This window comes from Denticeps clupeoides, unplaced genomic scaffold, assembly GCF_900700375.1.
Source record: "Denticeps clupeoides unplaced genomic scaffold, fDenClu1.1, whole genome shotgun sequence".
Taxonomy (NCBI): Eukaryota; Metazoa; Chordata; class Actinopteri; order Clupeiformes; family Denticipitidae; genus Denticeps; species Denticeps clupeoides.
In genome coordinates, this window is record NW_021629814.1 from 23,938 (window position 1) to 37,212 (window position 13,275).

The window sequence follows — 13,275 nt, forward strand, 5'->3', positions numbered from 1 at the left end:
AGTACTGCTCACCTGGTCCCTCCATCTCTGAAGGTAGAAGGAAGACATTCATCTAGACTCTTCTCCATCTTGGCCCCTCGGTGGTGGAATGAACTTCCCCTCGAGGTCAGAACAGCTCAGTCACTGAGCACCTTCAAACAACAGCTCAAGACCTTCCTCTTTAGAGAAGATTTAGATTAAATTGTAATTTTCTTGTTGTCGAACTTGTGTACAGAATCTACAACAGAGTGAATTAAATAGATGTATTCATAGTTGGGGGTCCTAGTGAACCGGAATTGATCTCTTCATCGATGGTAACTTAAGCACGTTGTAAGTCGCTCTGGACAAGGGCGTCTGCCAAATGCCGTAAATGTAAATGTAAATGTAAATGTAAATGACCGGGTTTAATCCCAGAAGAGGAAACTGGCCGCAGGTGGAGTCCTTTCAGGTAACGGCTGAGAAAAGAGGGCTGGGAACATCAGAAGAGATTCTGGTGTGACAAAGAATATTTAGAATCATAGATTCTTTTGTGTCGAGAACCAAACAATCCACAGTGGAGTGTTAGAGGCCTCGACATTACAACACCCGCCTACGAACCAGAAGTCCTGAGTTGCTCCAGGGGGACTAACCTGTAACTACATTAACAGCATTTACCAGACGCCCTTATCCAGAGCGACTTACAACCAGAAGTTACAGGGACAGTCTACCTGGAGCAATTTAGGGTTAAGTGTCTTGCTCAGGGACACAATGGTAGTAAGTGGGATTCATAGGCGAGTGTGTTACCCACTAGGCTACTACCACCCTAAATATGAACAATATACGATGAACGACATACATCTGAGAAGCATTAGATTAGACACACGGACAAAAAGACAGACATATCGGCAATTTAAATGATCGTGAGAATGTAGTCACAAGTCAGTAAATAAACAGTTCCCGCTAGTCTGGATTTCACAATAGACGACCTGTAGGCGGCGGGACGCCATTGCCAGACGAAGGAGGTCGAAATCTCGAAACATCTCGCGAGATCTCGGCGGCGATTAGAGTTCCCAGGATGCACTGCGCGCCCTCTTCCCTTTCCGCGGCCCGAGAACGTAAGTGGAGTCGTCGAGACGTTCCGCCGCGAACCGGCCGATAATCTGTCGAATATCGCGAACATCCGTAACTAAATCCACGCCACGGCCGCGCCGTGTTTACGAGTGCGTGGCTGCCGGCGACCTGCGGTTGTGTTCGCCGTAACAGCGCGGATTTTGCCCGAGTTATCGGTGCCGTCATGTGCCATATTCAGCAGTGGCCCGCTATCGGAATTAAAATGACTGTCGGAATAAAAATGACTTATCGGTATAAAAGTGGCCACGCGAAGTTTAGGCGCTGCCCGCCCGCGACGTGTTACTCGCGGCCGATTTAGCCCCTTTGGCAACATTTCTACTGCTAGCATCGTTAGCATGTTATCCGTACCTGCACCATGCCGCGTTCACGTTGAGCCCCCCACGCGTGGATTTTATGTCTTCCTTTTATTTTCAGGCATTAACGTTGAATTGTTTCGCTTCCAGATCTCCCAAAATGGTCCGCTACTCGCTCGACCCCGAGAACCCCACTAAATGTGAGGACCGGCATGTAGCTTCCGTGCTACACGAAACATGGCTGCTGTGTTTACGTCAGTATGAATAATTTTCTCATTTTTTTAATCCAAAGCATGCAAGTCCAGGGGATCCAACCTCCGTGTTCATTTCAAGGTAAATGAGGGTTCTGTGTGAAATATGATGTTTAGGGGGGTGTGTTGGCAAGGATCTCACGATAAAGATGCATTGGTCACGGTACGATTATATCGCGATGTATGATGATGCTGCTGCACATATGGAGAGATTCTATGGTTCGCTGATGTACATTAACGATTCAGCCTAAAGTCAGAAAACTTTGGATTAAATTGGTATAAAAAAAGTGTAGATATTTGATGTTCTTGTATTGATAAAATCTGATTTTATTTAGTATTACTCGCTACGTGATTTGTAGGCAGCGGTGTGTTTAAATACAACGCCTCTCTTTCTCTCTCCTGTCAGAACACCCGTGAGACCGCTCAGGCCATCAAAGGAATGCACATCCGCAAGGCCACCAAGTACCTGAAGGACGTGGTCGTCAAGCGCCAGTGTGTCCCCTTCCGCCGCTACAATGGCGGCGTTGGCCGGTGCGCCCAGGTGAGTGCTGGGCCGCTCGCCCGTTATTCGCGTGGCTGGTTGCGCTGATGACCATCTTAGGACACCTTTGGAATTCGCCATGAAAAGAACTGAGTACGTCTGAGCAGCCTGGCCGTGTTCGAGGCTGCTGCTGCTGCTGCTGGGTCTGTGGCCGTAACGCTGGAAGTAACGTGTTCCGCGTTCCTGTCTCCTTTCCAAGGCCAAGCAGTTCGACTGGACACAGGGACGCTGGCCCAAGAAAAGCGCCGAGTTCCTGCTACACATGCTGAAGAACGCAGAGAGCAATGCTGAGCTCAAGGTTGGTGCTTCTCATGGACTTCGTGTGAGATCTGAGCGAACAGCAATTTCTTCTGATCTATGAAATAGATTTTTACTAATCCTGCTACGTCTGCTGTGTTCCTGAGGAACTTGACCTTTCTTCTGGATAAGTTCCATAAAAACTAAAAGAATGGGACCTGAAGCGGTCTCGTGGTGTGCATTTGGGATTTTGAAAGCGTGGCTTCTTTCTCCTCAGGGCCTGGACGTCGACTCCCTGGTCATCGAGCACATCCAGGTGAACAAGGCACCGAAGATGCGCAGGCGTACGTACCGCGCCCACGGTCGCATCAACCCCTACATGAGCTCCCCGTGCCACATCGAGATGATCCTCACTGAGAAGGAGCAGATTGTGCCCAAACCCGAGGAGGAGGTTGCTCAGAAGAAGAAGGTAGAACCACATTTTTTAAAATGTCGTTAGTAGAACGTGCTGCTGAGAGCTTCATGTGGTTGCAGTGATGACCTTCTTAGGACACCTTTGGATGAATAATGAAAAGAACCCATTTCCCTCTGAGCAACCACTGAGCTCCAAGTCCTCGTGATTTAAAACGCTGCATCTGGTCGGGCTGAACTCCTGTTTTTGATCTTTTCTCTGCAGGTTTCTCAGAAGAAGCTGAAGAAGCAGAAACTGATGGCACGGGAGTAAATGTAAATAAAGTGTTCGGAATCCTAAATGGTCTCGTTTGTTTTGTGTGTAGTGAAGGATGAAAACGGGCGTTTTTACAGAAGAAGAATCTGTATGAATGTCAACCCTCTTGAAGCTTGATCTGGGGGACGGGGGACGCTGTGAAGTGGTCTGGATAACTGGATTGTAGGAGGCTTAATTGCTTTAGTAATCGCTTAAGAATTCAATGTCAGTTCATCATTGCTCATCACTTCTTTTCCCTGCTAGACCAGAAAGCTGCGCTCAGGGTTAATGTGTCTTGCTCAGGGACGTTGGTAGGAAGTGGGGCTTGAACCTTTTCACTTTGTGGTCATCTGGTCCAGAAGCGGTGTGTTGCCCACCAGGCCACAACTGCCCTACATGCCCTTAATTAATTAAAAAAGCTCCGCGTAATATATTTTATTTTTTACGTGTATGAAGTAAACTACATTCTTACACAAGTGGGGAAGAAAACTGCAGATAATCGACCGTCGTCCATGCGTTCTTTACTTCAATCCAAAGCGACTTACACGAGGAAGACGCCAGCAATACGACATAAGATCCTAATATTCAACATAAGATCTGTTCCAGGAATTACAAAACCAACAAATAGTCCCTCAACTTCGTGGGAAGTGTGTTGTAATTTTGTTTTAAAATCCTACCAACACCAAGCCCTGCCCCCACGTCCCTATTACAGTAAATAGGCCATGTCTTCAAACCCTCTGTTCCATCCATGTTTGCGTTTATTATGATTTTAATGAATTTCAGACCGAACCAGTCATTCTGTTAAAAAGATACGCAGAGAATGAGTTAATAGTGACGTTGGTGACGGGATGTATCTCCTACACTCGTACCAACTCACGAATATTAACCACATTCAACATTTTGAGACCAAACATCAGTAACACGAATAAAATTAAGAATTAAGGGCTACTCCTCCGGCCGCTCCCGTTAGGGGTCACTGTCTGGCTGGCCGTACGGTTGACCTGGCAAACGCTTATCGCCGGATGCTCTTACTGACAACCCGGGCTGGGGACCAGCAGCAAGAAAGATGCTGTCTCATGCGTCCCCGAGAACCCCGCGAGATGCTGAACCAGGCTCACTAAAAACATCACAACATCCGTCCCGCTCGGAACACAATGAGGGACTCTCACCGCCCCTCACACGCCCTGTTCTCCATCCTACCGTCTGGCACAAAACTGTAACCGCCAGACACGGCAAGAGCTCTCAATGCACCGCCATCACCAGAACACGGATAAACTCGACAACAATCCCCTTCCAGCCCTATACACCTGATAACATACTGAGCACTTTGCACATGTCTGTATGTCTTGTATGTCCTGAAATATCCTACATGATCTTGTCCTGCTTGTTTTGTTCATTGTACAGAAAAGTTTTACTTATAGAGATGTGAGTTAGTAGATATTTAAGTTAGTGTAGTTTAGTTTGTATATACATTTCTTTCTTTTATTTACATTTACAGCATTTACCAGACGCCCTTATCCAGAGCGACTTACAATCAGTAGTTACAGGGACAGTCAGGGTTAAGTGTCCTGCTCAGGGACATGATGGTAGTAAGTGGGGTTTGAACCTGGGTCTCCTGGTTCATAGGCGAGTGTGTTACCCGCTAGGCTACTAGCACCATTTTATGATTGCACTATGGGGGGGTCTGTGTGAAACTTTATTTCATTACACGGTATACTGTGTGTACTGTTGTTCTGACAATAAACCAGTCTTGAACCTTGAACATTTCAGCTGTGGACGGAGAGTTGCTGCTGTTGTAATTCCCACTTCCACCGCGTGGGGTCAGCAGCGCTGCACTTTTCCTCCTCCTTCCACTGACCTGCGGCTCCAGACTGGCAGCTGAAGAAAGACAGAAGAGCAAATACAAATGACGACAGTAATAAAATAACAAGTACATAACTTGATTAAATAATGCTTGAATAATAGTTGAAATCTGTATTGAAATCAGTTGAACTATGAGAGTTTGAACCATTATTCTTAAAGTCTTAGGCACCAACTGAATGGAAAACAATTATTTATATAAGTTGTTAACAACGTTTTTAATGTGACTAAAAAGCCGTCACACGTTGATCAAACATTAATTTCTATGAAAAAATTATTTCATGTGTAAAGAGAAACAAATTCTGTCACCCTGTTGTTCTCTGAGCAGCAATACAATCATTTTTTCCATCTGTAGACTGAAACATCTCTAGATATGAAATTATTGCCACTTTCACCTTTTTGATTATTTGTGTGTGTCACAGCCGCTAAATTCTGTTCTTCTTGTATGCGGGTGTTTCAGTCATGTGCATCCGAAATCAGAAGGTTGCCGGTTCGAATCCGGACGGGGTGGTGGGGACACGCTGTCCCCCCCGTACTGAGGACACATTTCGTTGTGACGATCACGTCGCTTTCACTCTGCTTTCCTCAGTTGCGTTAATAAATGGCGTTTGAACGCGGGTCAGTAAATGAGCAGACGGTCCCACGCCGACCCCCCCCCGACATTTACCGGTTTACTGCCCCCCCCACGCCCTACGTCAACAGACCGGCCTTCGTGGCATTTTTAAAGTTAATAACCAAACCGAAAGAGTCGTGGCACTCTTAATATTATAATAACCATAATAAAAATGTCAAATTGTGTATAATAATATTACAATAATATATTATTTTACATATAATCTAATAGTGCATTATAATATTATAGTTGTCATGTACAACACCATCGAACGAGTATTATTGTTGTTATTTTTATTAAATCTATTTTTTTTTACTATAACTACTACTAATAATAATACAGTAATTATTGGTATTATAATAAATGTTGCTGTTGTTGGTTTGCCGAATTAGTAAAATCGAGTGTCACGTTTGAAATCTTCATTAAACGTTAATAATTTACGTTTTTAAACGTTTTTAAAAATAAAGGTTTTTTACGTTGTCATTTCTTCTAAAAAATACTCCTGAATCCGGAGTTGATCTGGGGAACAGAACCAGACCCGAACCAGACCCGAACCGGACCCGACTTTTAGTTGCGGGGTCACGTGACCATTAATAAAAAAAAAAAACACATACAGAGAAGATCACAAATTGACTCCATCGATTTTGTCCCGTTTCTTCTTCTTCTTCTTCTTCTTCTTTTTTTGTTGAATAGCGGCGACGTGAAAAGGCGCGGCCGACGGAAGGCGCCAATGGGAGCTCAGTTCCCGCCACGTCACGCGCGCGCGCGCCCCGCGCCCCTATACTTCCCGCGCCGCGCGCTGCAACTTCGGAGCGTCGTTTCTTCCCCCCCCCAGATCTCTCCATCTCTCCATCTCTCCATCCCGGCGGCGGCGGCGGCGGAGCTGACCGGGTCATGGCGCCTCCCTCCCCGCGGCGCGGCGCTGGCTGTTAGTACCGAGGCGGCCCGCTGCCGGGGGAAAGTTGGCGATGTTAACCGCGGGACAGATGGACGCTTTTCTGCTCGGGACCCCGCCCCTCGCAGCGCTGCACAGCATGGCCGAGATGAAGACCCCCCTGTACCCGGCGTACCCCCAGGCCCCGTCCGCCTCTCCCGCCGCCACGTCCCCCAACCCCGGCGGCATCCCGGTCTCCTCTCCTGGGATTAAGACGGCGGGACTGTCCCTGTCCCTCGGGTCCCCGCACCAGTGCTCGGCGGCGACCCCACACGGAATAAACGACATCCTGAGCCGCCCGGCGGCGGCGGCGGCGGCGGCCGCGACCTCCTCGGCCGGGATTCTGACCGCGCTGCCCCGCTTCGGCAGCCTGAGCCCGCCGCCCCCACCGGGACTCTACTTCAGCCCGGGGGCGGCGGCGGCGGCGGCGGCGGCGGCGGCCGCGGCCCGGTACCCCAAACCCCTGACCGAGCTGCCGGCAGGACCCCCATCTTCTGGCCGGGGGTCGTGCAGGGCGCCCCGTGGAGAGACGCCCGCTTCAGCTGCTCGGCCCGTGAGTCTCTCCCGCTGTACCCCGGAAGCGGCTTGTCGGGGCGCATTAAACACGCGCTCTTGTCCCCCGCAGACCCCAGCTCCGTCCTGCTGGACAAGGACGGCAAGCGGAAGCACACGCGGCCCACCTTCTCCGGACAGCAGATCTTCGCGCTGGAGAAGACGTTCGAGCAGACCAAGTACCTGGGGGGACCGGAGCGGGCGCGCCTGGCCTACTCGCTGGGCATGACCGAGAGCCAGGTCAAGGTGAGAGGTCAACCCCCCCCCCCCCCAGCCCCCCATTCACCCCACACAGGCTGACCGGCGACGCCGCTTCGTCCCCAGGTCTGGTTCCAGAACCGCAGGACCAAGTGGCGGAAGCGACACGCGGCGGAGATGGCGTCCGCCAAGAAGAAGCAGGACTCGGAGACGGAGCGGCTGAAGGGCGCGTCGGAGAACGAGGAGGAGGAGGAGGAGGACGAAGACTACAACAAGCCGCTGGACCCCAACTCGGACGACGAGAAGATCGCGCAGCTGCTGAAGAAGCGCAAGGCGACCCACGCGTCGGAGGGCGACAGCTCGTAGACATTCCCGGGACACGTTCCCGGGGACACGTTCCCGGGGACACGTTCCCGCTCCCGTCCCGACCTGTAAATAACGACGTGAGTTGTGTCGAATAGAAATTCTATCGCTGTGAATATTTATGTGTAAAATAAGTTTTTTTTTTGTACAGGAAAGGGGGGAAAAATCGCTTTTTTAACGAACCCGTCTGACTGCGTTAGAAACCATTTCTGTCATAATTATCATCATCATCAAAACTAATGTTCTCCTGGATGAAGATATATATAATTTTAAAAATATATATATTTCGGCACATTTTCCCATAAATTCTATTTCTCGGCGTTGCAGATCGGCCGATATCATTTCATGAGTAGATGAGAAAAATAAAAACCCGCATCCTGTAACAACTGGGATCTATTTGTAATATAAATGCATTCGTGTCGTCATAATTCCCATACGACTCTTTAATTTATATGATATTTTACGTTTGTAACGGTGACACGCGCATTGCAGGCTCATGTATTGCACTTTTATTTAATAAAGTCATTTTGATCACTGTTTTAAACTGACTGTAGCCCCGAAGACGAACGCTCAGTGGTTTTATTATTATTTTTTATCTTTAAAAAATTTCCGCACATTTTCAGATAATTTTATTTAAGTTAATATTCTTTTTTTTTTAAACCACAATCTGCTGAATCGATAGAATGCCTTTGGATAAAGCGACTGTTTACGCGGGGCATTCTTCTTCTTCTTAATATTATTATGACGATTTGTGCTGACGTGTAAAAAATATTTTAGTAAGTTTTGTTAGAAAAGTTTGCTGCTCTTGTTGTCGGATTGATTGATAAATATTTCACTCATCTGATCCGTCCCGCCATCTTCAGGACCGATATTTCACGACGGATTATTATTATTATTTTATTTCTATTTTTTTATTTCTGTTTTTTAATCGGTTTTAAAAACGAGCTCACACCGAGTGTACATTACATTCTCAACGTTCATGGAATAAAAAAAAATTAATTACAGAAACGAGGGTCGAATTTCAGTGAATTCCGTTCTCTAAACGTTTTTTTTTTCCCCAAATTTAGAACAGAACTTAATAAATGATATAAATAAATTGAAATGCATGTCACGTTGAGTCCGAACCCATAAGAAGCTGTGGAGGTTGCTGGAGAAGTTCTACATTTTGGGGATGAATTTGGATCTGAAGGCAGGAACGTCGCGATGTTCATTTCACATTTCAATTAGGCGGAATAAATTAGTACCATTCCTCCCTCTCTCGATATGTATCGAAAAATGCTATATAACAAAAAATATATTTTCAATCGCTAAATTACACGAGGCCATTTCAATTGTTTTGTCAGCAATAAAAAAAAGAATTTCCCCGTTATTGTTTTTTCTTCTTTTCCAGTTTTCCGCGAAACGAAAAAGTAAAAGTGCGATCACACCGATACCAGCCAGTCCTTCAGCCAGAGCTGAACATCGGATCGTAATCGTCAGCGAATCGGGGAGAAAATCGATGCGAAATGTAACCGCTTCATCTGTTCCAGCGGCTCGGTTTTAGTTTATTATGGGGTCGCGGGTACATTTCCATGGCAACCCCAGTGGAGTCTGGCCACGGGTTATCAATTACTTTCGTGAGAAAAGGTGAATTAAACGAACGCAACAATCTGTCCCCAAAAACGAATTCTAAGCGAATTCTGCGACGTTTTCGATGTGGCGGAGCTCATTAGAACAAAATAAAATCTTTTTATAATTTTTTGAAATTTAATTTCAGGTTGCAGTTTAATTTCTGGTGTGACTGTCTGCTTGTGCATTTTTCATGTTTCCTTTGGTGCTTTCGAAATAAATGCCAACGAAACCAGCTGATGGTCCATCTGAGTTTATTGTTGAGTTATAAAGGGGACGCGGCGTGTAACAGGTGCGACAGCCGCCTTCTGACCTTCTGGAGATGTGGGGACTGGCTCCAGGCCGCCACCAGGGCCACCACCAGGGCCACCATGCTACTGATGCTGCTGATGCTGCTTGTCATTCCGCCAGCTGCTGGCCTTCCATTCCTGTCAAATGCTTCGCCAGTAAGACCACGTAACATCACAGTCACTTAACCGGTCTTACCTCTCCAAACGGGGATCCATCACAAAACCTGGCCTGGCCGATGCTGCCCACCGCTTTGACCATCACAGAGACCAATGGATGATTTATTTAAGACCTGATTTATTTTTAAAATATTGGAAAAGTGATTAAAAAAACCTGATTAAAAAACATGGTAAAAGCTCCTCAGTGGGTCCACACTCCTATTGACACTTATTATTCAACATTCACATTTATTTGAGAAAGAACCCCAGGCACCTTGGAGACAAACCCCTGTGTGTTGGTTCCCGGGTTCAACACAAGCACTCATAAGCAGGGGAGACGTCTGCATTAAACTGACTGGACCTCTTCTTGGGTTTGTGGGTAAACAAACCCTTCACCTCCTGGATGGATTTTGGATAAATTCTTGTAGATATATAGCCATGATGCCACAATAGAATAGTCACACCATTTATCTCGTGAGAACGTCTTTTACAGACTCAGAAAAGTGCTGCTAGTTTGTGTCCTGGAGGGGGGAGAACTGCCCACCCAGCTCTACTTTCTGACCACCAAAAGATGAACTTCAATGATGCGTTCATACACAAAGTTTAAGAAGGTTGCACACACACGCCTTGTTGCCAGACACCTGATGGTTTCAGCTTAAAATTCTCCGTAAATGTGGCAAAACTCACACAAAGCTGATGAAAGTAAATGTTTGACTGTTAATACTGAACATACTTACATCGGAAATGGGTTCCTCAATACCTATTCTCAACATGCAATTTTGCTCAATCTGGCAACGCGGTCTCAATGCCACTTGTTGACATACAGGACCTGTCGCAGTCATCTCAGCGCTTATCAGCGCTCTCCTTTAAGAATTCTGAAGAATTGTGAACGTTCCCAACATGTTAATCATCTCCAGCTCCTGGAATGGGAGTTGGGACCAGGAATCCAGCGTTCCCCAGCTCTGGCAGCTCGTACATGAGAGGAAATATGATCTGCAGGTGTCGCGAACACGAGTTCGGTGCCTTGGGGCCCGGCACTGAGCATCTGCTCGCTGGATCTACTGCGCTGCCAGGCGAATACACATTAGCACAGCTGTCCAGATGCAGACATGACAGTACGTCCCATCCCACCTACTCACAGAGGGTCACGCTTTTAAATGGGATGGTAGTAGCCTTGTGGGTAACACACTCGCCTATGAACCAGAAGACTACGGAGTCACAGGTTCAAATCCCACTTCCTACCATAGTGTCCCTGAGCAAGACACTTAACCCTAAGTTGCTCCAGGGGGGGACTGTCCCTGTTACTACTGATTGTAAGTCGCTCTGGATAAGGGCGACTGATAAATGCCATAAATGTAAATGTAAATGTAAATAATTCTAAAGTGAACCATAATCATTTGATATTGCAGAAATGGTCCATGTCATGGCCATGGAAGCAGCTCTGACCCTAAAGTGTTTTCTCCGTCCAGAACGTGACGTGGTCCAAGCAGTGATGGGCCAGACGTTACAAATGCCAATTAAACGGCGTCCTCGAGACAAAATGCAGGATGCTTTAGATGCTTCACGAAACTTCATTGGCTCAACAGTCAATTCTGCATCAAAGACTGCTGCGTGGGGACAGGATGATGGTTTATGGGACATTTGTGAACGTCGTGAAAAGTCAATTGTGATACACTGCAGCACAGCACATGGTGACACAACAAAATATGTCCTCTGTTTTTAACCAATCACACTTGGTGAGCAGTGGGCAGCCATGACAGGCACCCGGGGTGCAGGGTGTGGGGACGGTGCTTCGCTCAGTGGAACCGACAATATTCTGATTACGGGGACACTCACAGCAGCCATTCTGGGGACACGATTTTCAAGCTGGCGCTAAGCATGTGATTTGCTCATGTAGGCTGGACACCAAACCCTGTATGTACCTATGAGTACCTGTTATAGAAGATCTTTTTATTGTCATTGTACAACAAAATTAGGAGCGATTCTTCCTCATAAATAAAATCAAACATTCATTACTACGTAAAAACATATTGCACACAATGTGCAGATGTATAGTTATATTCAGCTGATTAAACATCTTTTACCCGATGGCATGAACACGATATTTAACACTCTGGCGGGCACCCAGAGTGTGAGAGCTGTCAATCATCAAGCTCCTCCCATTCTAACTCGGTTCATTACAGATGGACATGGCCAGTTATTCTCTCGTCTTCAAGGTCCAGACAACTGGGACGCAGATCCCGAGGACGCAGCGCTGTTCCAAGTTAGCGCCCGGGCCTCTTATCCACGTGGAAACAGTCCGGACGAATCGGGCCCATTGGTGTCCTCTCAGCCGAACGTGTCCTACAAGAGATTACACCACAAGGCCATGTGTCACGAGAGGCTGCGCTCCCACAGAGCAAACGGCGCCCTTATCTGGCCGCCTGTGATAAAGAGCAGCTCGGGATCAGCCAGTGTGAATAATGGGGACCTGGTGGGTGTCCCTTCGCGCGTTTAGGACGCCTCACCTGGCGCTGCAGGGACGGATTATGTGTGTTTGTAGAAGCGGATAGTGTCGCGGTGACGTTTATCTCCGGCCTCTGCCGTAATCTTCCTTAATGAAGCCCGCCCCCTTTCTGCTTCTCGCTCGCGGACGGACGTCGCCCCGAAACTGCATGATGGATGAAGAGGCTGAAGGCCGCCCACTTTCTTAAAGTCCATTGTGGGGTTGTTTTTCTCTGCAGGGGTGGACCTGACAGGAATAATGACAAAATGACAGCGGCCACGATGGAGGGATTAAAAAAAGGAAGAAAGAAAGAAAGAAGAAAGCCGTCCCTGTTGGCCGAGGAATTTTATTAGCAGTAGCTGTGCTAAAATAACCCGTTAACGCGTATCATAGTGCGACAATAATAACCTCCTCCATCATATTTTAAAAGTCACGTCAGGCCGCCTCAGTGTAATTCATCTCTATGCAAATACATCAGTGTCAGGCCATTAGCGCATTGCTAGCCGAGGATTTTATTAAAATGCATTCTTCTGTCCTTCTTCAGGTCTCTCTCTCTCTTTTTTTTGGTTTTAATAGCTCGGAACCAATAAAACACGAGCCCTATTGCCCAAGAATTATAGCAACTATTAGAGTAACATATGGACAGCATGCACTCTGAAAATAAAAACCAACAGATAAAGTGGCAGGGTCGTGGCGGGGTGCAAACACTTAGGAAAATGGCAGTGGAGTAATGGATTTCTGCAGAGCCCTGCACCGCCGCCCAAATCAAAGCCGTATTATACATGCATTTGCGCCCGGGCCGGCGAGGGAAGGCGCACAGGCCCTCAATCACCGGCACGAGAGTTATACGCGCCGGCGGGAATGCCGATGCAATGAATTAGGAAGACAATAAAAAAAAAGGTGATAAAGTGCATGGTCCGTGTATGATGTCCTTAATGAAATTAAAACTGCGCGCCGGGTCCCTCGTGTTTACAAGGGAGGAGGATGGTGGGAGCGTACGGCCTTTACTGACATGCATGATGTTGGCGGCAGTGGCTCTGTGGCAACACACAAAGTCCCAGGTTCAACTCCACTTGCCACCATTATGTCCCCGAGCGGT

General features: G+C 47.2%; 1 protein-coding gene, 2 non-coding genes and 1 pseudogene across 3 annotated transcripts; all 4 read left to right on the top strand.

Moving 5' to 3' along the window:
• Nucleotides 1-1,005: 1,005 nt before the first annotated feature.
• LOC114774610 (60S ribosomal protein L17) lies at nt 1,006-3,149 on the top strand. Its single transcript, XM_028966411.1, has 7 exons — nt 1,006-1,073; nt 1,533-1,582; nt 1,675-1,715; nt 2,040-2,174; nt 2,374-2,472; nt 2,689-2,880; nt 3,088-3,149. The coding sequence occupies exons 2-7, from the start codon at nt 1,543-1,545 to the stop codon at nt 3,133-3,135; spliced, it is 555 nt and encodes a 184-aa protein (XP_028822244.1). The 5' UTR covers nt 1,006-1,073; nt 1,533-1,542; the 3' UTR covers nt 3,136-3,149.
• On the top strand, nt 2,214-2,282 carry LOC114774614 (small nucleolar RNA SNORD58). The gene has a single exon (XR_003744839.1). It is a non-coding gene; the product is annotated as a small nucleolar RNA SNORD58 (small nucleolar RNA).
• On the top strand, nt 2,940-3,008 carry LOC114774613 (small nucleolar RNA SNORD58). Its single transcript, XR_003744838.1, has one exon. It is a non-coding gene; the product is annotated as a small nucleolar RNA SNORD58 (small nucleolar RNA).
• A 3,409-nt stretch (nt 3,150-6,558) lies between the features above and the next one.
• On the top strand, nt 6,559-7,640 carry LOC114774609 (homeobox protein Nkx-6.1-like; annotated as a pseudogene).
• The last annotated feature ends 5,635 nt before the right edge of the window (nt 7,641-13,275 follow it).

Excerpts from the sequence above, each read along its gene's own strand:
- LOC114774610 (XM_028966411.1), top strand. The coding sequence starts at position 1,543 with ATGGTCCGCTACTCGCTCGACCCCGAGAACCCCACTAAAT. Across the intron at positions 1,583-1,674 it reads CCCCGAGAACCCCACTAAAT|CATGCAAGTCCAGGGGATCC; the intron begins GTGAGGACCGGC and ends TTTAATCCAAAG. Across the intron at positions 2,175-2,373 it reads GCGTTGGCCGGTGCGCCCAG|GCCAAGCAGTTCGACTGGAC; the intron begins GTGAGTGCTGGG and ends CTCCTTTCCAAG.